Consider the following 27,348-nt stretch of genomic DNA (forward strand, 5'->3'; position numbering starts at 1 on the left):
CAGTTAATCAACAACTTAAAATCTAGTGTAATTTAAGTTAATATTTTTTTATAAATTAAATTAATTTATAAACCCTATTTAAATAAATATTAAATACTTTTCTTTTAATTAAAAGAAAGGCCTGCCAAAATCTAAACTCTCAGTCGATGTATCTACACTCTACTGCGCCTAGCCCTATTTAAGTCAGTCTATGTATACACACTTCACTGTGACTACGGCTGCATCAGTCCATTTATGTACGCATTAATGCACTTATTCTATGAATTTTTGAAAAATAAAAATAAATTGTAAATTATAAATAAATATAATTGCTATTTTGACCTCCCAAAATGAATTTTGAAAATCAAAGTTAAACAAATAATCAGGATGTAATTTGGAAAATGCATATGCTAAAATTTTGTAAAATTATCTAAATATTGAAAAAGCGTTATAGTAGTTTTATTGTTTACAATATGCAATTTTAATTTGCTTTGTTGACGAGTATTATATATGATGTAAACTATATCTATTAATTTTTTTGCTACTATATCTATCGATTTAAAATCCTTTTTATTTATTGTCTTATTGGAAAAAAAAGATTTATGTAAACAAAGCATGTTGACAAAAAAAAATCAAGAAAATATTAAATGACATATTTTATCCTTAGTACAACTTGGATATTCAATATATAATGAATAAGAAATTATTAGAAAATCAATCAAAGTTTTAATAACCACTATCAGTAGAGTTAAAAATAACATGGCAAGATCCAAAAGAAAAGATCAATCATTAAAGCTAAATTTACAGCAAATTTTTCAAATAAAAATTTATTAAAAAAAACAATCTACTGACTATTTCTGAATTATCTAGAAAGTTTAAGATATTAAGAAAGTCAATTAAATGTTATATTGATAAAATATTTAATTTAAAAAAGTTTCAAAAGGATGTGTACATGCACTATCACCTTGTGCGATTGAGAGAAGGTTTACAAGGTCAAAAAAACTGGACAAAAATCATTACAGCTGATAGAAAACTGCTCCACTTTACTGATTGTGATCAAAAATCCAAACATATTTACATAAATAAATATCAAAAAGCACCCTATTATATAGAAAAAAAAATTTCCCAAATCTCTCATGGTATGGAAAGGAATTTGTGCAAAAGAATTAACATCTCTAATATTTGTCAAATCAGGAGTTAAAATTAATTCAAGTAACTATATAGAGAGCGTTTTAAAACCATTTATTAAAAATGATATCAAAAGACCGTATCCAAAAAATGGCTTTCATTTCCATCAAGACTTTGCACCTGGTCACTTCGAAAATGACCATTAAATTTTGAACTGACCAAAAAATCAAATTTATTCATCCTGAAATGTGGACACTAAACTCCATTAGATAATGCACCTATGGACTTTTTTACATGGGTTATATGTTAAATCAATTAAAAAACTGAAATCCAAAAAATATTACAGGGCTTATTTAGAATATAAAATATATATAGATGAACATATCTCAAGAACTTATAAATAAAGCATTGATGCCCTGGTCTAAATGTTGTAAATTTATCTATGATAACAAGGGTAATCAAATTGAACATTTAAGGAAAACAAATATTAAGAATAAAAAAAATATTGTTTTTTAAATGTTTCCATTTCAATGTCAGGTGACTGAAATTAACATGAAAAGTTTTTAAAATGATTTTAATGTGCAGAGAATAAAATGTACAATCATTTTTCTTCTTTATCATTGTTAACTTTAAAGATTGAAGTTCTTATTTTATTATTATTTGAAATTGTTGTATGTAACGAAGAACATTTTCTCTTCCAACTGTACTATATGTATTTTTTTCATTTATCATCTATATATTCTATATTATCTATATATCATATATATCTTTTCATTGATTTTTCATATACCATATATATCTTTTCATATATATTTTTTCATATCATTTATACATCTTTTTTTTTTATTGTCTTTAATTAATATATCATGCGGTATAATATATCATGCGGTTTAATTAAAATATCATGCGGTAGTGGTGTAGTGGTAAAGCGCTCGCTTCATAGGCGAGAGGTTTCGAGTTCGATCCCCACCACGTCCCTGGTAGTACCACGCTCAACTTGTTTCTCCGCGCAGCGGTCTTGTTCCCTAAGGTTCGTGTTTCGGAGTTATAGAGTTGAGAAAGGGTTAAAACCACTATTAAGTAGCCTCCTCATCTGTAGTGGCCTTCTCAGCCTTGAGGAGGTGAATAACAAAAAAAAAAAAAAATCATATATATCTTTAGTTGACCTTAAATAAAAGTTCATTAACAAAGCAAACAAGTATTAATATTTTCTAATTTATTACTGAAAATGTAATTAAATAATTAATTAAATATTTTAACGTATCTTTAAATTTAGTTAATAACATCTTTAATTTTAGTTAATAAGTTTATGTATTTTGTTTGGCAAAAAATACTGCAAAATGGCATTTCAGATAATGTTCTTAAATGACTTTTATTACACGAAAAAATAGTAAAAAAAAAAAAAAAATTAAAAAATATAGTAAAGAATATTATTTTATATACAATACAGTTTTCATTTACAATTTGAAATACAATAATGTACATTATTTATAACTTATTCACAAACAAAAGTTTTTTAATTATCTTCTTAAAGTTTTAAACAGTATATTAATTTTAGAACTTAGTGTTATTAATGCTAATATTACCATTATTTTTAATATATACTTGTTTTTAATTTATTTGTTGTTAAGAAAATAAGTTTCTTGGCGTTGTTGTTATAGAGTAAAAATGTCTAGTGAAAACTTTTACAAATCTATAAATAAAGAATATTTAAAAGCATTTGCAAATAAACCAAACAAATAGAATCTGGTCTGAGAGCAAAACAAAGAGCAAAACATTACTCGAAACAAATGACGAAGTTAAAAAAAAACTTGAAGAATTAAATAAGTTGAACTCCGAATTAAAGTTGGTATATTATCTTACTGGACAAAATCACGAAACGTTAACCCGAAAAAGTTTGTGTTTAATTCAAAAATTCTATTGATAACGTGACTGATGCAACCCCATCAAGTTCACGAGACGACAGTGAAAAAGGATTACCAGAAAACTCCTGATCGTTAAAAATTTCACAAAGACATGTGCAAAAACATGATTAGTTAAAAAATGAAAATTTTATTTTACAAAATTATATTGCTCATTTTACTGAAAGAAGAAAATGCAACTGTTTATCTTAAGAGGACTACCATATATTAGGGCAAAATACAATAACTTTTTGAAGTTTTTTTAGATTTTTTTAATCAATAGCTAGAGCTGCTAGTTTGATCATGTTCAAGTTCGAATGTTTGAACTTTACGCAAAAATTTCAACGTTCAAGGTCGAACTTTTTTCTCCTAATAGTTAAAACTTTTAAATTAAAAAAAAAAAAATGTCTTTTCATTAATTTTTGTAAAACAAGCTGAAATATAAGTAAAAACTATAAATTTGAATATTTTTGCTTTTTTTTGTTTTGTGTTTGTCTGGAAACTCTATAAATATAATCAAAATTACATCACCTAGTGCCAATGCATTTAAGGTAGGATCGGTTTTGTCCTAATAAAAAGTAGTTAAACAGTGGCAGGTACTTTTTCACCATTTGACTACTATTTATTTACATTTGAAATTAAAATTATAAAGAGTTTTAAGTTCAAACAAAAATGGCTACTCAGCATTAGCACATCTAGAAGATCTGAAGTTTAAAAGTATTTTCATTTTTTGCAAAAAGCTGCAACGAGCAAAATGTGCCTCAACACATACTATTACAAGACACTTAAAAATAAACACAAAATAAAGGTTCTCAAATGTAATAAAATCCAGTGGCATCCCAAAGAAAATGGCATGGGGAGGAGGGGGGTGAAACATGACTTTTTGCCAACTAGATTTACATTTTATTAGAAAAAGACTTAAAAAAAAATAAGTCCTAGTTTTTAAATATTATCTGACTGAAAGTCTACATTTGCCAATGAGGTAGATATAGCCGATAATTGTTGACAGGTTTTTTATAGGGGGGGGCATAGGGGTTAGATACCCCTATGCCCCCCCTCCCTAAGCACAGCCCTGATGACATCAACAAAAATTAAATTAATAAAATAATAATTTAGTGCATAAAAATGATATATTTGTTAAACCCAGTTGTTTTAAGTCAAAGTGATCAGTTTGAGAACAAAATAAAAAGAAATAATATAGATAATTTTGCAAATTAATCTTATTCAAAGACTATTCCTGCTTAAGAAAAATAGACTCGATAGTAATAAAAAAGCCAAAAATGGTAGCGATATTAAAAATTATAACAAAGAATTGACTCTAGCTAAAGAACCGAAAATGTTTTATTAAAATATAGGGCTCTCTAAAGGCTCTCTGAAAGGGCTCTCTAGCCTTGGATTGTTTTCGCATAGAAAAAAAAACTGGTTGCATATATAAACAAATAAAAAATCTTTATAAATAAATGGTTTATAAATAAATGATTTATAAATGGTTTATAAATAAATGTTTTATAAATGGTTTATAAATGGTTTATAAATAAATGGTTTATAAATAAATGGTTTATAAATAAATGGTTTATAAATAAATGGTTGCATTTATAAACAAATAAAAAGTCTTTATAAATAAATTAACAGTTTTGTGTTTTACTTGCACCCTTTTGTTTTTAATTTTAAATAAATAAAAACTATTTAAAAAAAGTTCGAACTTTTTTTCCTAAATAGTTCGAAAGTGTTCGAGTTTGAACTTTTTAAAAAAAGTTCAATAATAGATGATCACCACAAACTGAGGTTTAAAGTTGAAGTAGGTGGTTACTACAAATTGATAATAGGTGGTTACTACAAATTGATAATAGGTGGTTACTACAAATTGATAATAGGTGGTTACTACAAATTGATAATAGTTGGTTAATACAAATTGATAATAGTTGGTTACTACAAATTGATAATAGGTGGTTACTACAAATTGATAATAGTCGGTTACTACAAATTGATAATAGTTGGTTACCACAAAATACTGATTATAAGTGGTTACCACAAACTGATAATTAATTACTGATGAAAATTAAAAAAAAAACATCTAGTTACTGAAAAAAGCAACTTTTGTAATTTTGTAGTTTTTAACCAAATTGTTACAATTCTTTAAAAACTTTTACAAAATTAAATAAGTAATAAAAATTATATAATGTAAATTCTGCTGCTAAGGAAAACTATAAAACTGTGTCTATTAGTTTTTAAACTTGTTTAAACTTGTGTGCTAACTACTCTTATGAACATATTTACACTTGTTTTAAAGTTTTAAAGCATTTTTAGATGTAAAAATATGAATGTAAAATAAAGTTATATTATCATTTGAAAAATTACTTAATTTCATTTATTTATTTCAAATTATAAAAATTTTGATTTGAGTAGTAAAAGTTTTTTACTATAAATTGAATGTAATAGATAATTTAAATTTAATGAAAAAAATGTAGAAAGCAAAAAGAAAAAGTAAATAAAAAAGAGAGGAGAAATTGGAGAAAATACCTTTTAATTTTAAAAATTGATCTCGCATAACCTAAAGAAGTAGAAAAAATAAATTAACAGTATTTAAAGCATATAAGTAACAGTTTTTCTTAATTGTATATATACTTTTTGTAACATGTTTTCTAGTTAATAAAGTTGGAACGTGTGTCTCACAAGGAAGGTGTTAAAACAGTTTTAAGTGATGTTTGCTTTGCTCCCTTAGCACGCCTTGATTCAAAATACATTTCAAAAATGCGTGATGTTCGTTTACCACTGCTAAGGTTTCCTCTATCTAATAAAAGAAATAATCCAAAGGTAAGCTTTTTTTTTTTTTTTTAGTTGTTAGTTGTTTTTATTCCTTGTGTTTTAATATATATAATGTATAAGATATATATATATATATATATATATATATATATATATATATATATATATATATATATATATATGTATATATATATATATATATATATGTATATTATATATATATATATATATATATGTATATATGTATATATATATATATATATATATATATATGTATATATATATATATATATATATATATGTATATATGTATATATATATATATATATATATGTATATATATATATATATATATATATATATATATATATATATATATATATATATATATATATATATATATATATATATATATATATATATATATATATATATATATATATATATATATATATATATATATATATATATATATATACAGTGCTGGCCAAAAAGATCCGAACATGCATTGTTTATCTATGTATACAGTTTGTACATTGTAGTGTAGGCGCTTTCCTCAAAATTTCTCCATCACGCTTTACACCTGGAAAACATGCTAGTCTGAACGTGCAATTGCTGCATGTTTACAAATGCCTAAGACAACTGTTCATGACGTCATTCAGCACATTACGTCAACAGGCACCAGCGCTGCAGGACAATCCAATGGCAGACCAAGATGTACCACATCAAAAACTGGCGCTATGATCCGCCGTGCAGCCACGGAGACCCACTGGGATCATCTTCACAAATTCCAATGAACTTTTTCCTGATGTGAATGTGAGCTCTCGCACCATTTTGCGACGTCTTGTGGACGATTTCAGTCTTTGATCCTATCGCGCTGCATTAAAACCACGACTATCTCAGAAAAATATTTGTGACTGCCTCAAATTTTGTAAAACACATAAAAATCGGACCATGGCAATGTGGCGACATAAAGTGAATGTTCGACGGCCACCAAACACACACTACAATGCCCATTATGTTGCTCCAGCGGTAAAACATTGCCCTGCAAAAAGGAAAATGTTTCTATTTGGCTCAGACATCGCAACTGTGACATCTTTATGCATGACGGCGCGCCATGTCATCAGGCAAAGATCGTCAAGACATGGTTTCAAGAGAATTCCATCAATGTTCTTGCTCAGTGGCTTGGCTCGTCACCGCATTTAAACTTGATTGATAATTGCTGGGTAAAATTGAAAGCAGAAGTGGCAAAAGCAAACTCGACGTCGGCAACAACTTTGAAGGAGGCTATACTGGAGGCAGTATAAGGCCTTCGGAGTTGCTAAGAAGTTTTTGGAAAATTGTAAATTCATCACATTTTGAGATATGTATCTTTACAGTACTTAAAATGGTGTATTCCCTGTTTGTACAGTACAATTGATTTGATGGATTTTGAGGCACTAAATGTCATAATCAAAATTTTTTGCACACTTTTACTCTAACAAATTGGTCTTAGAATTTCGATAGAATGTCTAGTTTGGCTTTTTTATTTAATATATATTACTATATAATATATATAACTTTTAATTTCTTTGAACCAGCTGGGGCTTTCTTATTGTGAAAATATTTGTCCTGCCTTTTTTCACGAATTGTACATTTTTGACAGTCTCTTTTGGTCACAAATGAGTCTGAACTAACTGTGGTTCACTTTTCCCGAACATTTTTGGGTATATTTTTACCTACTTTTTTCTTGAAAATATATAACCTGCAGTTTGGGCACTAGGGCGATGACTTTTATACAACCTCGTTTCCCTCTATCATAATTTAATGAGCTTTCATTTAAGATTAAATAAAATATTACATTCAAGGCAATTTGATAAAAAAAATTCATGCACAAAATGATTTTAGGAATATCATTTATTAGCTTTTTGGCCAAATTTTTAAAGTGTGAGCAGATACAAAATTGAACACAAGCTGTAGAGTCACATGCATACAACATTATATAGGATCACCAAACGCACAAGGAAGTCAAATATTCACAATTATGTCATTAGAGAGGATGAATCTCAGTGGGAGGTTGTCCTTGTTGTGGCAGTTGTGCAATTCTTGCATATCTTTGATGACACGCTCACAGCACTGGTTGCTTCGGGCAATATTGATTGGAGATTCATCTGTTTTCCAGTGGGTTTTCAAGCAATTGAGAGCTTTTGGGTAGTCATTCAGAGCTTCAGATAGTTCTTCAAAATCTTCAATGCGGAACAATTGACTGCTGAACCAATGGTCAGCCCATGAGTAAGAAATAAATGAACAGATTTTACGCAACCTGATCCGGGTTTCTGGCATCAGAATAGACGCAAGAAGGGCTAGAATGGCACGAGAGTTCCAGTGTGCATTGCTGATGTTTGGAATCTGTTTGAAATTCATGATGGGGATCTCATTCCTCTCAGTTAAGTGACGGAAGACACAAGCGAGGTAATAGAGAAACTTCATGTCATCTCTTCAGCCGCCTGTTTCCTTAATCTCAGTTTTACCATTGCTGAAGGCTGCTTTCAATTTATCGTAATTGCTCATCAAATCCTGCACAAAGAAATACTTGATGTTTGGTGATTTAGTTGACCAATGGAGCTTATTGTCCATGACAACATGAAGAACACGGTCTAGCACATGGTGCTGACAACTGATGAACTTGGGTTTGGGTGACCTTTCTCTTCGAACATTTGCTGCAGCCGAACAACAATGCCTGTCTTCTTGCTGGTATTTATATTTCTTGTTCGGGCAACAATCATCATAACTGATCCCCATAAGTTGAACTCCTCTAAAACATTCTGGAAGCTTTCTGCGATTGTTTAAGCTTTCCCATCTTTCAATTTTAGCGCAGTTAACTTAATTTTTTCTTTAGATTCATTCTTGAGGACCACGGCCTGATATTCAAAACCCTCAATGTGTTTGCCATCAAAGTGTATGCTCCACTTCTCCAGATGAAGCGTGCTCACCAAGTGTTTCTTCACCTGAGCAGCTCACGTGTAGATAGCCTTGTGGATTGCTGATTGATATGGGTTGAGATTTCAATGTCCTCACCAGAAAGCTGGCAGCACACCACTGCTGCTCTGTGGGACAACAGCTTTGAGCATGTAACAAGACGTCTTGCAATGCTTGTTGGGTTATGCTTCCTTTTGCTGATTGATGCTGCATTGTCATCCTCCAAAAGACTGTCTGTACTGTTCTTAGATGAGTCCATGCCACTTTCGGAACAATCAGGTAGCACTAAGCTGGTAGGTGTGGACACAGTTGCTTCTATTGCCCTCTTTCGCTTGGATGGGTGGATAGTATTGGCACTAGCAGATTTGCCAGTAAAATAACCAACATGACCTTTGCTCTCAATTTGCAGTTTGTATAGGTTCTCATCCTCTTTGCACAACCATTCGCCTTTCATCTTGGTCATGTCAAACAGTTCATTCAATGAATCAAAGTTTTGTTTTTTTCTGCAGCGCTTGTAGTCTTTCAGAAGTTTTGTTAGTTTTGCACAAATGGCTTATTAGATACATGCGGGAAGTTCAACGTTTTGCTCCAAAGGTCTTTAAGCTCTACAGCAGTTAAACCAATCCTCTCTCTCCGTTCTTTGGCAGTGGATTCAAGAAATTTGAAGTGTCAAATGTCATGGTTTTTTAGGGGCATGCAACTCTGTTCACTCAAGGGTGATTCATAAATTGCCACGTTGCCTCTTCTTGATGGGGCTTGAAACTGGATTAAGTTCTTTGTCCTTGAACGACATGTTGTCTTCTAGTCAGCAACTGAAATAGGAAAGGCCTTAACGTCAATATTAATTACGTAACAAATTAAAGAAACTGTTTTTAAGTTTTCAATTGAACTGTTATTGTTAATATATTTTATTTCAAAAGAAGCAAATAACGAATATAGAAAATGAAAAAGGCAGACACTAATAAAATATTATATGCTCAATTATAATTTGTGAAAGAGTTAAATGTAACTTACCAAATAATACAAAGATATATTTATACTTAAATTATAGAGAATGCGCAATAATTAAAATAAGGCAATAATAATGTTGACACCAAAAAAAGATCATTAAAACTCAACTACCTTTTTGAACACATCGCTTATATACCAGTTTATAGCAGACTGCAAAACAGCTGAAGAAAATTTTAGAGCTCTACAGAAGCTTCCCGGACAGTTAGGTCACTGTGATGTCACTATCCTGGCGGCGCACAGCGTTATATGATATTCTGGAAAATTCTATACATTTCTCTGCTACATAAATTATTGCACAAGTTGGTTTCATGACTTATGTTATATACAGTATATATATATATATATATATATATATATATATATACTGTATATATATATACTGTATATATATATATATATATATATATATATATATATATATATATATATATATACAGTATATATATATACAGTATATATATATACAGTATATATATATACAGTATATATATATACAGTATATATATATACAGTATATATATATATATATATATATATATATATATATATATATATATATATATGTATATATATATATACTGTATATATATATATACAGTATATATATATATATATATATATATATATATATATATATATATATATATATATATATATATATATATATATATATATATATATATATATAAATTAGTAAAAACACTTATCTAATTTTTGATTATTTCACTTACTTCACTTACTTCACTTACTACTACTTACTGTTTTTGATACTATATATTTATTGTTAATACAATTACGTAAAATGCTAAAATGCCTACATAAATAACATTTCAAAGTGGTTTGTGCGTAATCTTTTTAAACATTTGAATAGAATAAATGTCATTTTAGTCATTAATAGGCAAAAGTTCATTCATTCGTGCATTTGTTAATTGCTGAGGATTATATTTGCAATGTTTTGTGGAGACTGCAACTGTGTACACTTGCACTATTTACATGTTGTTTACTGTTTTTATTGGTACATGATTATCGCATTATATGGAACCATATTTTGTGCTAAAATTTTGTTCCGCATTTTTGTAGTCTCTTTAGAGTTATGTAGTGGAGAGTTGTTTTTTGGAATAACTTTCAAGTATTTGTTATTAACATAGATTATTTTCAGAGTAACTTATATGCGGTAGTGGTGTAGTGGTAGAGCGCTCGCTTCATAAGCGAGAGGTTCCGAATTCGATCCCCACCTTGTCCCTGGTAGTACCGCGCTCAACTTGTTTCTCCGCGCAGCGGCCTTGTTTGTCAAGATTCGTGTTTTGGAGTTATAGAGTTGAGAGAGGGTTATAACCACAATTAAGTAGCCTCCTCATCTGTAGTGGCCTTCTGGGCCTTGGGGAGGTGAAATAACAAAAAAAAACAAAAAAAAACTTGAATAGTTGAGCTTTATTTTTACGTGGTTTTAATTATGTTCACTTGCTTTATTAACAAGTTTATTGACGTCAAAACTTTGTTGTACTTCTGTAAAGTTAATGTCCAGGATATGATCTTTTTTTTTTCTATCCTATTCTTTTTTTTAGTTTTTCATTTATCTTTGTACCTGCCTAATTTTATTAAAACTTTTTTTGTAGCAGGCACCCTATTTTTTGCAGCTGCAAAAAGATAGGGTGCTTGTTTTCCATTTTTCCTAATATAAAATTATATGTATATATATATATATATATATATATATATATATATATATATATATATATATATATATAGATCTATAGTTTGTTGTCTTTGGGAAGAGCGGAAGGAAAAAAGTGATTCTTACGCCAACACATACGTCACTTTTAATTACTTTTGACTTTCGTCCAACATTTGCGTGTTGGACGAAAGTAAAAATCATTAATTTAATTACAAATAAATCGTTTTTTAAAAAAACCACAAAAACGCAAACTTAATTGACCAGAATGTTTTAAAAACATTCTGAATGTTTTTAACAATATAAACAATGTTTTTATTTTTATTTTTTTAATAACATGTTTTTATTTTTTATTTTTTTAATAAAATGTTTTTATTTTTTTTTTTTTTTTACTGTAAATCATGCGCGGAGTGTTGCTACATCGACTATCTTATAGCCTGACTCGCAAGGGAGTGCTGCTACATTGACAATCTTTTAGCCTGACCCACAAGGGAGTGTTGCTACATCGACTGAGGGTTTGGTTGGGGCAGGCAGTCTATCAATTAATAAAAAAAAATGATTCCGGTCTTGCATTTTAATTTTTTACTTTTTGTCAACAAAATATGGAAAAAACTTTCGGACAACATCTACAGGTTGTATATATATATATATATATATATATATATATATATATATATATATATATATATATATATATATATATATATATTTCCATTTTTCCATATATAAAAACAAACAATTTTTGATACTTTGGTGTGTTAAGCCATCACCACACCCACCTCCTACTCAAACAATCTACTTTATTTTCTCTCATCCATACTTTTACTGTATGAGCTGTGTGTCAAAAAAGTCACCATATCTTGTCAAAATTGCCACCATTTGTTTCGATCAATCAGCATGTACACTGATAAAAACATGCAGTTCTCAAGCATCTCTATATACAACTCTCGGAATTAGGGTCGGCATTTGGCAATGCCGACCTAAATGCCGACCTGAAGATGTTTGAGGTCGGCAATTTTTTGCTGACCTTTTTTTCTATGTTTTATGGTAAGACGTTTGTATCAAATAATTTTTGCCGACCTGATGCCGACCTCTAAAAAATTGAGGTCGGCATCAGGTCATCACCTCATTTTTCCTAATTCTGAGGTTGCTATATATGTATGTTGGTTGATTCGACCTCTATAAATGTTAGACACTTCTATTCCGTTAAAATTAAAACAGCCCCAAATATAAACACTGCTGCCGCCACTTTGCAACCTTGGTATTACAAAGCGATTACTATACTTTTCCGATTTAAATCTTTTAACAAGAACTTTGCTTTTCCTCTTTATTACTTCAAAGTTACTTTCATCACTAAAAGTTAGTTGCTTCCACCTCTCCAAAGACCATCTAGTTCTCTCTTTTCACTGCCTAAATCTTGTGAACTGATCTCTGGCCATCAACATTGGTTTTCTAACAGCTGCATAGACACCAATATTTCTTTTTTAGTAAAATGTTTCTAACTGTATTTAATGGTATATGTTTTTCATATTTTTTGTTGAATGCGTTAGTGAGTTCTTAACATTGATAAATTTACATTGAGTTGTCTCTTACTTGACAAAATATAAGACTATTTTTGCATTCAATAGTTTTATTTAACCTTCCTGATCCTGCATAGCGTTGAATGCCACCTGTTGTTTTAAATGTCTTTAGAGTATATTTGGCCCAATTCTCTGAAATATTTAATTTTCTTACTATTACTATTATTGCTATTACTATTACTGATAATTAATTGTTCATACCTATTATTGTTCACCTATTGTGCACCTATTATTACATACCTTGCTATTATTAAGTTCATACCTATTATTTGCCACTTTGTTGTTCATACCTATTATTTGCCACTTTGTTGTTCATACCTATTATTTGCCACTTTGTTGTTCATACCTATTATTTGCCACTTTGTTGTTCATACCTATTATTTGCCACTTTGTTTACTGTTTAGTTTGCCACTTTGTTTACTGTTTAGTTTGCCACTTTGTTTACTGTTTAGTTTGCCACTTTGTTTACTGTTTAGTTTGCCACTTTGTTTACTGTTTAGTTTGCCACTTTGTTTACTGTTTAGTTTGCCACTTTGTTTACTGTTGTTCATACCTATTATTTGCCACTTTGTTTACTTAGCTTACTGTTTTTCAATCCATTTCTATTTCTATTCTACTTTTAGGTTTTATCAAAATGTTTAAAAAGGCTTTAAATGTGACTAAACTGGTCATCCTAAGTATTTTTATCCAACCTTTTATAGGAAATTGTCAAACTAACCTTTTTTTTTTCTTTTTTTTTTTTAAACTTCTTCGCTTCCAACAAGGCTGCAAGCAGCTACTAAATAAAGTTGGAAGTTACTGGAAGAGAAAAGATGAAGATTGTAGAGCAAGATAACGATTGACAGATGACTTAAAGGATGACAAAGGACTTAAATCTATAAATTATTAAAATAATTATGAATAACAGTTGGATTGACAAGAAAGTAGAACAGAAATTAATTAAAAAGTTTGTGCGCTCATTTTTTTTTTCCGGTATGTTTTTTGTATTCCTTTGAGAAACGTTAATTAATTAAAAAAAGTAACTATATATGAACTTGTTATTGACATGTTAGTTGTAAAAAAGTATTTTTCCTGTTCTTCAAAAAAGAATTAAGACTTTAGGAAATATGGATGGGATTTTGCAATGTTTTGAAAAAGTAAATGTATCAATTTTTTACTGTGCCTATTTTTTTTGAATGCGCTGTATATGTGTATATATATGTGCATATATATATATATATATATGTGCATATATATATATATATATATATATATATATATATATATATATATATATATATATATATATATACAGATATATATACACATATATATACACATGTATATTAGGGTGATTCAGATTGTAATAGAAAAAAAAAAATGTCACAAAAAACATTCTCCTCAAGGTTGCCTGTGTTCCTTTATCACCTAGGATCATGTGTACCAAAAATTAGACTAAAAGAAGCAATTTTAGGGGTTGCCATGTTTTATAAGATGAATTAACCATTGGTAAAATTTTGTGATTTTCTCAAATTTCGCAAATTTGTTTTTTCATTGTTTATTTATTTATAATTTAGAAATTGATAATATGGCAACCACTAGATCTTCTGCTGAGGTGTGGCTTGTTGGTAAACCTACACAAACTCTGTCGACTGCCAGACTTCCTTCAAGAGGGGATGAGAAACAAGAAGTGAAAAAAAGTATTCGGGCAACAATTGAAGCAGTTCTTGTTATATGGGAGAGAGGAAAAATTCCAACTCAAAGAATTGACAATGCGGAAAGAAAGTTAAAAAAACTTTATGACGAATATCTGCTGCTGAAAAAACACCGAGGATCAAAATTGGACAGCTGTCAAATGAAAGAAGGAATTTTCCACACTGACCTTGAAGAACTTTTTGATATTTCAACCAAGAATGCATCAGAAGTTATGAAAAACGATGAAGATAAAGCATTTTTACGTCAGCAGCAAGAAGATCCATTAAGTTGTAGTATGGCAGGAATTGATCGGAATTTAACAGCTAGGGAGGCACGGAAACGAGTCCGAGAAACTAAAATGGAATTGAGGCGTCAAAGAAGTCAAGCGGAACTGATGGAAAAAACAGAACTCATTTCTTCTTCATCAGCAGTTGACATTGTGAGTGAAAGTAGCTCTAGTTCCTCGGATGATGATGAATATCAGACTCCTTCCGCTTCCAGCACACTGAGCACAAGTGGTTCAACAAAAAAGAAGATGAAAGTTCTAACAAATAATGTTGTATCATCTCTTGATCGTGTTAATATTTCTGATCGCCGTGCACTCTTCGTGGTTGGAACAGTGTCTCAGGCTCTTGGTCACTCGGTAAAAGATTTATCATTGTCGTACAGCACAATCCGCAGAAAAAGGCGATCTGTTCGTGAAGCGGTGACTACAGCTGACAAGGTTGATTTCTCTCCTGATGATCCACTTCTTCTGCATTGGGATGGAAAGCTCTTACCTGATATCACTGGTGGTCAAAAAAAAGTGGATAGAATTGCCATCCTTGTGACTGGTGGTGGGGTGGAAAAATTGCTGGGCGTTCCAAAGATTGATCGAGGTACAGGTGAGCAACAGGCTGATGCTTGCATGAAGGCTCTTAAAGACTGGAAATTGAAAGAATTTGTTCGGGGACTGGTTTTTGACACTACTTCATCTAACACTGGGTTGAACAATGGCGCCTGCACAATAATGGAGCAGAATCTTGACCGTAATCTTATATGGATAGCATGCAGGCACCATATGTTTGAAGTCATGCTTTCCACCATTTTCACGACTGCATTTGGAACCAGTGGAGGACCTGAAGTTGGAATTTTTAACCGTTTCCAGAAACAATGGCCAGCAATCAACAAGGAGGTGTTCACTATAGGGAATAAAGAATTTTACAACTGCGATTTTTTTCTCAAACTCCGTGAAGAAATGGTAGTATATTATAGTGAAGCAATTAAAGGTCAACAACCCAGGGATGATTACTTAGAACTCTTGAATTTGTGCCTTATTTTCCTTGGAGGATCAACTACAACATCGGAGTTCAAAGTGAAGTTTCGGGCTCCAGGTGCAACACACAATGCACGTTGGATGGCAAAAGCTATATATTGTATAAAGATATATTTGTTTCAGGATCAATTTGTTATTACTGCAAAGGAAAAGAAAGGAATAACAGATATAAGTCTTTTTGTGGCATTTGTATACGGACAGTTTTGGAATGAAGCTCCGTTAGCTGAACGAGCACCATTCAATGATGCCAAGCTTCTTCAACGGATTCAAGAATATCCAAATCGTACAATTGCAATTAATGCAGCAAAAGTTTTGCATCGCCACCTCTGGTATTTTTCTGAACATCTAATAGAATTGGCTTTCTTTGATTCCCGTGTCGACAACAACACCAAGAGAGACATGGCAAACAACCTGAAACAACAGCCAAGGCAGAAATCTCTCAAAAGACTTGATGCTGCCACATTCGATTGTCACAGCCCATTGTCTTCCTTTGTCACACAACGCACCGCAGAACTTTTCGATCTAATTTTGAAAAATGGAAAAGAAAAAGCTGAATCATTTTTAATGAAAGAATCTTCAGAGTGGGATATGGATTCATCATATCTTGAAATGAAGCACAAGGTTCGTCAAATGAAAGTCGTCAACGATTGCGCGGAACGAGGCATAGCACTTATAACATCCTTTAACTCAAGCGTTACGAAAGATGAAAACCAAAAGCAGTTTCTTCTTAGATTGGTTGATCTTCACCGGAAGGAATTTCCAGTTGCATCAAAGTCTACCCTGATGAAGATGACTGTTGAATGATGAAGATGATTGATTTATTATTGCCTAGTAATAGTATTTAGTATTTATTATCAATAAGAAATTGATAATAAATAATTCAGTAATATAATATAAAAAATGTAAAAATAAAAAATATTTTTTTTACTTTTTGTAACCTTATACCAAAATGTGACATAACATGGCAACCCCTAAATATCATCCGATTTGATTCAAATTTTGCCCAATAACTACTATTGTCATATAGAACAAGGGCAAGCTTGAGGACAACTAAAGTTTTGAACCTACAAATTTTGCATCACCCTAATGTATATGTGTATATATATATATATATACACATTTATATACACATGTATATGTGTATATATATATATATACACATATATATATGTATAATATACATTCTATATATATATATATGTATATATATATATTTATATATATATATATATATATATATATATATATATATATATATATATATATATATATATATATATACACATCTGTAGTATTAAATTCTGGTTTCAATAAAAGTTTTATTTTTCCATCAGTTAAATTTTATAAATTAAAAGAAAAAAAAAAGACAATTTGATAAACTTTTTATATATATATATTAAAAGAAATTTAATTCATACTTATAAAAAAAGATAAAAGAACATTAAAAAAATGTTGAAAATGGAAAGTTATAAATTATGTTATGATGAATGATACAATGCAAAATACAAAATAAAAAATACTGCTCATGAATACATTAATTAAATAAATGCAAACAATATGCATCAAAGGACTGATTAAAACGTGAAATGATAATAATGACAATTTAGACACCGCGCATGTAATAGAAATGATAAACTCAGACTCTTAATGAAAAATCTTGACCAACGCGCAAGGTCTAAATGAAATATAAAATACAAAACTTAACGTGCTCAGAGCAAAAATTTTTTCATCCTAAATGATGCAATGCAAAATGTAAAATAAAAAATACTTCTCATGAAAATATATTTTGACAGACTAGTATATTGTTTTAAAAATATTCTTATAAGATTTACCTGTTAGTATCAACCTGTTAGTTCCTATCTTATAAAACCTATAACTACCTACCTATTAGTACATAACTATTAGTACCCACCCAATACTATCTACCTATTAGTATCAACCTATTATTACTTACCTATTATTACCTACCTATTATTACCTACCTATTAGTACCCTCCTATTAGTACCCACCTATGAATACCTACCTATTAGTATCTACCTATTAGTACCTACCTATTATTACCTACTTATTATAACCTGTAAAGTAATTAAAATCATCAATGATCAATTAAATAATCATGATAATTATGTTTAATTTTAAAAATAGTAAAAAATTATATTTTTAATATTTTAACAGAAAACAATCTTCATTGATGCAAATTTTCCAGTTTGTAAAAGTGCTGCTCGAAAGAAGCTAGCAAGACTCAGAGCTGTTCAAGATGCTTTGGGTAAGAACCTGTTCAACATGCTCTTGGTAGATTTTCTTAAAGAGATTTTTTGCAATAAACTTTTTAAAAATGCTTTTTTTTTAACCTATAGGTTTCCTTTAATTTGAATTTTTTCATTTTATTTTTTTCATTAAATTTACCCTAAAAACTTATTTATTGTAAATATATATTTTATTTTGACTAGTTATGTCTTGATAGTAAACTGATTTTTTATTGAAAAAGATTTTAAAGGAAAACATGATTAAAAAAAACCCAATTTATTTGTGGGTAAAAGTAGTAGGAGATAATTTATGTAACTTTATGAATTTATTTTACCTCTATAACTTTTTTTTTTAACGTTACTCAAATGCATTTTTTTAATCTTTAACTCTTACCATATTATAATGAGAAAGTCTTCAAGTTAAACAACTTAAACCATTTTTAAGACATCTTATTTTCATAAATATATTCTCACAGTTAGCAGGGAGATTAGGTACACTTCAGACATAAAGAGACAATGGATGCCTAAATCTTTGCTTTCTAGACATTAGACCATTATTGTTTATGATCCAATTGATGACAGCCATGCATCTAGAAAAAAAAATTAGAATTAAAAAAGTTTTTTTCTGAAATTAGATTGCTTGTTATTCACCTCCTAATCTAAATTAACTGAGTTCGTAAATCGCAGTCGCTGAGTTAGTAAACAGTTATCTGCTGGCATTTAGATGTGTAAGCAGATATGAATGAATTTTTTTTTCTAAAATGGTGCTTTATTTTTAGTCTATCCCACCAGAGTAGTCCTTTAGACAAAGTGTTCAGAGCTCCTTGCATTTATTTAAATCCTTTAATTGTATTGCATTAGTTTCTACATACGTTGTTTCAGGTCAATTTAACTTATGCTTTTTTTTTATATATTTTGTTATTTAGGTGCCCCAAGAAGACCTAACGGCCTTGCCACAGAGCACCGCAGAAGTGCATTTAACAGGAAGTTCACGCCTCCTTCCTTACCGTGACGCAAATATATGTCCAGAGTTCGTTTTGAACCTGGATCTCCTGTTTCTAAAGCAAGTGGTCTAACCAATGCGCCACGGACGCACTAATGCCCCACAGCCGCACCAATACGCCACGGCTGCACCAATGCGCCACGGCCGCTAAAATTGACACTAAAATGGAAACCTATTAAAACCATACAATTTCAGTCTTTATGGTTCTTGATACACAAGCTTACCATTCATGAAAAAAACTAGTTTAACTTCTTATGATTTTTTATGAATATTAATTGCTAAAAATAAGTTTGTTGATGGAACTCATTACACAAAACTATTTGAAGGCCAGTTTTATGACTTTGGAGGGTAATAAGAATAATACTTGTAAGTCTTTATTTTCAAAAATAATTTCCTTAACTTGTCCCATGTCAATGGATTGTCATTATACATAAACAAAACTCAAACATGTCAAGTATTATATTCATAAACAGGTAATCTTTAATAATTAGTTTGAAAATTTAAAGTTGTGTATAAAATTGTGTATAAAATTGAAATTATGATATTTAAGATAATTATCTCACTAACTGTGAGGTTTTTGCAGTTGTGTACCATTTGTACGGTTTTTGAAGTTGTGTACCATTGCTTCATTTTACTTTGTTCATTTTTTACTACTTTGTAGTAAAATTTCTTATGATAATTGTTTTTCTTAATCCCTTACTCAGTTTTTCAGTCAAACTTAATCATTTACCTTTGCTCCTTGATTTTCGTCTTGTCTCTGACCATAGCTTTTGCTAGTTTCTCTTTATTCTCATATAGGTAGTTTTCTTTATTCTCATTACAACATTACAACATTACATATAGGTATATAACATAACATTATAGGTTATAGGATCTTATAGGTTTTAGAGATCTTGCTATAATCTTCCTTATTCTCGTTTGGGTGGTTTTATTTTGCTATAATCTCACTATATCCTTTATCTTTAACTTTTTCTTCAGACTCATCCTATAATTGCACTTACTACTACCTTAAGGTTGAATGGGATTCTTTTTGTAATTTTCTTTAAGATATTCCTTAAGCTGATGTATCTCATTTCTCTGCTGAGAGATGAAATTCCAACTCTTTCATAATGGTACTGGATTAGTTCAATCATTTTTTTTTTCTTTATCTTTTTCCATAGGATTAACTCTCAAATGTTTCAAATGAAAACAAATATTTTTTTATTACTGCTAGAAATAAAAAAAAAAAAAGATTTTCTGACGCTATGGTCCATTTTTCTCTGATTCTGAATATTGTATTTTGTCTTAGAAATTAGATTTTTGAGACTTTTGAAAAATTTTTAACAATGTATTTAAGTCTAACATTCCATCTCTCACTAATGAGCTGATCTTTTTACCACTCTCATGGAACTATTTGCAAAGAACTCTACCTCTAATTCATCTCTTGCATTTAATGAACTCATTATTCCTGTCATCCTAAAAAAACAGGTCAATCCACAGTTAGACATCCAAATCATTTCTGTTTCTGTTGTTAAGTTATTTTTCACATTCTTTTGCAGCTTTTGGTCCAGACAAATTTCCTGTCACAGTCATAAAAAGGTGTTCTCTCAAAAAAATAAAGTGTTATCTAGAACTCTCTCTTTAATTCTGGACTCTCATCTTTTTGCTACAGAATAGCAAAAAGCTGTTAGAAAGATGGGAAATGATAGAGATAAGGTAGTGGCTAAAGATGATACTTTTATTATAAAATTTATAACATTTTTTGACAATATTTTTATAGAAAATAGTTTTGTTTTACCAAAAAAATGAATTACTTCACACCCTAATAGTAACAGTAACCAATAGTAACAGTAACCAATAAAAAATGTTGATATATTTTTTTAGATTCGTTAGAAAGAGATTGCTCCATACCACAGCCATTTTGTTACTTACCAAATTTAAATCAAATAAATGATTACAATTATTTAAAAAAAAGTCATTTTACTAACAATCAGTTAGAACAATCAAGCAAAGGTTCATTTAAGAATCATCTATCAACCACTGTAGAAAATCCCCAATTGTTTAAAACCTTTAAGCCTGAGGCTAAAAATTCAAATTACACTGATTTGAATGATCAGAAACAATCTTATAATACAATAGATATCTGGAATCACTTGTATTCCAATAAACTTTGGGAAAATGTAGTTGACCATTATTATTCAGTGTGCTCAACAAGTCCTGATCGAAGAGATAGATGTTTCCAACATAAAGCAGTTATTAACGAAACTTCTAAGTTCAAAAATTTACCCCAAAAGCCAAAACACTTTGCTCTATCTTTACATAAAAATATTACTGATAAAATTGCTATAAATAATAAAATACCTGCTGAAAAAAAAGATAAAACTTTACTTTCTGAAATAAGTTATGAAAAAATATCTAATGAAATAAATTATGACAAAATATCTGATGAAATAAATGGTAAAAATAGTGATAATATACTGATTGCTGAAATTAAAAAAACTTTAAATGATATTTTAACATGTATCTGTAATGATGTCAATGTTTATAACAATGTTATGCAAAGTAGCCCGGATAAAGAAAAAACTCTATTAAAACAAAATAAAACCAACAAGTATATTAACATTGATGAAGATAAGGAAATTTCTACATACCTTTCAAAAGTTTCTTATTGTGAATGGTCACATTTACATGATTTGGAGCTAATATCATTTTTAGTTGAGAATAAGAAAGAGAGTGAAAGTCTCATGTTGGTATGTACTTTTTGAAACAATTTTTTTTGTAATTTTACATAATTAGTTTTGTTATTATCATTTTAAAAATTTTTCTATTTTTTAATGTATTTGGAATTAATTTATACAAATTATATTTATTTTTTAATGTATTGATTGATTATTTTTTAATGTATTTGGAAGTAGCTTTAAGTTACCCAAACAAACTTCAAATAATTTCCAATTAATATTTTTAACTATATTCTATACTTTAACTGTCTAACTTATCTTTCTTATCTTTCTCACTTATCTTTCTAATTATTTCTCACTTTACTTTCTTCATACTCTAATTTAAATGTAAGAGTTTTGGGATGTGACTAATCAAACATAATATCACATTTTTGACCATGTCTGGTTGTCCCAGATGTCCCACTTAGTTTTTAAATAGTTTTTTTATGTTAATGCATCTTATTAGAACTCTTTTTTCATAGAAAATTTTAATCCTACTATGTTTTTAACACAATTTTTTTAATGTACATATAATCATCGAGAGATAATTTAAAATGTATAATAAAAGATTTTCTATTTCATACTTAAACATATTAATTTTCTGTTTTTGAAATAAATAATGATTTTTGTTATAGAAAGAAAATTTACCTAAAGTATTTAGGTCAGACATATTTGAAAAAAATAATTTTATCAAATATCCACTTCTTTCAAATGTAAATGCGACACTGCTAATTTACAGAAGCATATCTTTGATAAGAGTTGTGACTGTAATTGACTCTGTTCTTGACATTCTTGTTGGGCCATCATTAAAGCGTGATCAGTTTCATATTCAATATGAGGTGAGCAATTTGATGTAGTCATTGTGATAAACTTTTTAATGCTATAAAGTATGCATATAAAATTAAATATTTTAATATTTATAAAACCATATTTATATTTATTTTTTATGTTTTGGTTTTTTTTAAAAAAAGCAATAGTAATTTTTTCTAGTTAAAAATAAATTCAAGCAAAATGTGCTTAAATATTTAGTGAATCTTTTATCCTAGGAGAAATTTCCTTTAGCATCATTCAGCGAAGATTCATTTAAATTAGTCGTTAGTAAAACACAGATAAACAAAAATGATGAAGTTTCAGAGAAATTATTACATGAAAAAGCATGTACAGATGAAGAGAAAGGTATTTTTATAAGTTTTAATTTTTTTTTCTTCTTTAAATTAACTTTTTTTGATGAACTTGTTGTATCACGCGGTGCCATTGGGTTGGCTAATACCCTGAATAAGTGTGCATTCATTGACTGACTTGAATAAGGAGGACATGTGCGGACTGAACAAGTATTGACTTGGATTGGGTTAGTCTCATTACCAACATTTATGTACAATCTTTACATGTTCTCCTTATTTAAGTCAGCCAATTTATGCGCTCATTCATTTCATTGCACAAATATCAATTAAATATCAAACATGTTGAATTTCACTTTAGAAAATGAACTCTAGATTTTATCCAAACAATTCATTTTATTGTTAAAGATAAATTTTTCAGCTTACTTCAGAAAAACATCTCAAAAATACTTTTAAGATTATTCTGAAAAAAAAAAAAAAAATCAAAAACTAATTAATAACGCAATCTTGTCCCATGAATTAAGCAATGAATTTTAATTTTGTCCCATGAATTGAGCAAGACCTTGGAGTACTAATATTCAACAATCTTAAAATCAAAGTACAAGTAGAAGCAGTAGCTTGGTTTGGCAATCAAATGCTTAGGTGTCTCTAGAAGTTATTTTGTTGTGAGAGCTCTCCAGCTATGGAAAAAAACATTCGTTCAGATTGCCGCTAAAAAACTAAGCAAAGCAAATGACGATTACAAAATTGCAATGAATATGGAAGAGCATATTTTTTTTTCAATTTCTCTGAACATAAGCTTGAAGTGAATATCTTTAATGTTGTGCTTTGTCATTTCATTCAACAAATTCAGTTTAAAGTTAGGATTGTGAAAACTGTTTCTCTAAGATTCTCATTCATCTGGTTGAAAGATTAAGAACCAACTACTTGAGCTTTTAAATTATTAGAATATTGAACAATCATCAGGTATCAGGTAAAATCTTTAAGATTATTGAATCCTTCCTTAACAATCATAGTATAAAAGTTGTTCTCGATGGACAGCACTGTTCTTCATACCCTGTAACTTCAGGGGTTTCTCAAGGTTCTATCCTTGGCCCTATACTCTGTCTTGTCCGTTTGAAATTTAATGCCAGCGCACAAAAAAGGGCTGACAGGATGGTCTTTTTTAAGTTAGCCAGCGCAATTTAAAAAATTTATATTTTTTCCGCTACTTAAATTAAAATTAAAATAGCAAAAAAGATGCTTTTAATAAATACTAAATAAAATAATTTTTTTATTTTCCTTACATTCTTCTTACAATGTATCAGGTAACATCTTTAAGATTATTGAATCCTTCCTTAACAATCATAGTATTTTTGTTGCAATTTAAAACAAAACGCTTTTATTTTTTTGGCAAGCGCTTTTTTATGCCCTTACCAAAGTTTTTGCAGATGTGTGGCCAATTGCAAAAAGACTTGAGCGCTAAAGCGCTGGCTAAACGGAGAAGACTGCATATTAGTTTTAATTGACATTAACAATCTTCCAGATATTCTGATATCTAAGGTGGAATTGTTTGCTGATGATACTACCATTTATTCTTGTCTTGATAAGAAGCCAACACTCTCTAATTGCTTGGAGGGGGCATTTGAGCTTGAAAAGGGTGCTCACAGGGATGGTGAACTTTAATTCAGATAAAACTCAATTTTTTTCAGCTAATTGTTATCGCAACAATCTAGATCTTCCTATATTTATAAGCGGTAATGTACTCGATGAATCATCTATCCTTCGTCTTCTAGGATTAACTCTTACTTCCGATCTTTCCTGGAAACCATATATCAAATCCATAGCAAAAGTAGCATCTGCTAAGGTTTCATTGTAAGCATAGTTGGACCTACTCTTGCAGCCTTCAACCATTATCACATCGTCGTAATGTTGCTTCTCTTTCTCTTTTCTATAAATATTACAATGGACACTGCTCTAAAGAGCTAGCGTCTCTTGTGCCATCTACTAAAATCCTTTTTCTGCGACTGTTCCTAAGTGTTCCTAAAAAATTCTTATTTGTCTAGTTTTTTTCTTCGAACATCAGTTCTTTGGAGTTTGCTTCCATTTTCTTGTTCTCCTGATTCATATAATTTGCAATTTTTTAAGTCGTCTGTCAGTCATTATCTTGCTATATAAACCTCATCTTTTCTATTTCAGTAACTCCCAACTCTAATAGTGGTTGCTTGCAGCCTTGTTGGAAGTAAAGGGGAAAAAAAAATTAAACCTGCTGCTAAGAATACTCTTTCAGAATCTGTTGAGGTTGGGCAAACTGTTGTTAAAGCGTGATACAAAATGTCTATAAATACTGTTTTTCAAAAAAATATATATTTTAAAAATAAAAGTGAGTTGAATGTTTCAAAATTTAAACTTGTTCTTCTTTTTGTTTTAATTGTTTTAGAGGCTGGGCAAATTTTTGTTAAAGCTTGATCTAAAATATCCAGGGTTGCTGATGGTTTTCTGAAAGCATCTAATTGATGAAATTCTTCCTTCAATTTTTTATATACTTATCAATTTGGCAATGATTTTGTGCATTTTATGAATCTGAAGTAGAGCTTTTTGCATTTTAAAGTTCTTTTTTGTGATCCAACTTGTGATGTTATTTTTGTTAAATCATCTGCATCAGATGATGAAAAGTTATCATCATTATTAATATTAAAATGCTCATCTATAAACATTTTTGGATGTATTTGTTTATAATTTTAACAGCGAATTAATTGCCGCATTTTTTAAGGAATATCTAAAATCTTCTAGCAACTTGGTATATTTCCACTCTGTAGATAAATTATCAGAGTCATTAAAATGGATGTCGCCTTTCATCCATCCTTTTTTTGATAGCATGTATCAGTTTTTTGGTTATACAAGTTAGCATTGGTTGCAGCTTTTAAACAAAAATTTGTAAACTTCTTCAGCTGTTATGAGATTCTTATCAATTTTACTCAATTCAGTAACAGCAGTTTCAACTGGTGTAAAAACATCACCAAGGTTTTGTAGCACAAAAATATCATTTTCTGAAATAGGAACAAAATTCAACTCCATTAAGGATTTATTAATAAATTTAAATAGAATTACAAATTGTTGAATCATTACACTTAAGGAATTCCATCAAGTTTTTATGTCTAATTTTAACTTGAGCTTTTTCCCCATTATTTTAGTTATATTTTGTTACTAAATAGAGTAACTTTGTAAGCTTTGTAACTGATTTTTTAAACATTCTTTTAACATTTATTAAATTGGTGATTTTTTTGACCAAAGTCAGTATTCGATATCATAGTATAATCATTTTCTGTTATTTTCAAAATCTAAATTGCAATCAGAGTACTTCAATCAGATCTTCTGTAGAATCTTCTTCTATTTGTTCTTCCAAGTCATCATCAACCAAATCTCCAATACTGTCAAAAATTTTAAAGGGAATATAATTTTTTGGTATATAAAAACAATCCATCTTGACTAAATGCAGCTCAAGCTGAAAATGATGTTACTGTATCAACTAACAATGATGCTGTATTGCTAGTTGACACAGTAGCATCATTTTTCAGGTTGGTTGAAGCTGATTGGCAAACTCAGAAAAGTCTGCCAATTCAGCTTCAACCAAATGTTTAAATGTTTCTGCATTTGCCTGCATAATTATATCCGTCAAACCCAGAACATAGCATTCAATTGTATTTGGGTCTATTCCAAGCACATGAGCTATTACGTTTAGATAACAAAAATGTCCATTAGTTAATTAACTATTATCTCATTCTTCTTCATCATCAGAGTCCATCCTATGTTTGTTTTACACTTACTATCTGATCTCTCTAAAACTATTATCTCATTCTTCTTTATCATCAGAGTCCATCCTTTGTTCGTGTTACAGTTACCACATGTGGCTTCACCAATTTTTTTTTGTTTTTTCTAAAGAACTTCTGTACCTCAGATTTTTTTGGCATAGCTAAAACTAAAAATACAGCAGATGTAATTATGTAAGAAATTCCCACAAATTTTATTTTCCACCTTATTTTCCACCTTTACACCTTCCAACAAATTATTTTTTTATCAGAAAATTTTTTACTATTTTTAATAAATTAAGATTGTGATTATGTAACATTTTTATAGTAAACTATTAAGTTTACAAACATTTATAAGCAACTTAAATAACCAACTGTATTTCAAAGAGTCAATAGCCTATTTTCCAACCCATATGCATTCTAGTTTGATTTTTTTAACACAATGCCAACCCCTGTCACAGTAGGTGAACAACCTGAAGCAAACTAAAATTGTTTTGCAAAAATGACTGCCA

The 27,348-nt window shown here is 29.5% G+C and overlaps 1 protein-coding gene across 1 annotated transcript in view; it reads left to right on the plus strand.

Moving 5' to 3' along the window:
- Positions 1–27,348, plus strand: part of LOC100214952 (uncharacterized) — a 56,997-nt gene that overhangs the window by 3,135 nt on the left and 26,514 nt on the right. The window contains exons 4-8 of the mRNA XM_065811274.1: positions 5,655–5,822; positions 18,161–18,251; positions 21,098–21,963; positions 22,566–22,769; positions 22,977–23,106. Of these exons, the coding sequence (XP_065667346.1) occupies positions 5,655–5,822; positions 18,161–18,251; positions 21,098–21,963; positions 22,566–22,769; positions 22,977–23,106 (1,459 nt within the window). The remainder of the gene's footprint in view (positions 1–5,654; positions 5,823–18,160; positions 18,252–21,097; positions 21,964–22,565; positions 22,770–22,976; positions 23,107–27,348) is intronic.

The sequence above is a fragment of the Hydra vulgaris genome, chromosome 12 (genome assembly GCF_038396675.1).
Source record: "Hydra vulgaris chromosome 12, alternate assembly HydraT2T_AEP".
In the NCBI taxonomy this organism is placed as follows: domain Eukaryota; kingdom Metazoa; phylum Cnidaria; class Hydrozoa; order Anthoathecata; family Hydridae; genus Hydra; species Hydra vulgaris.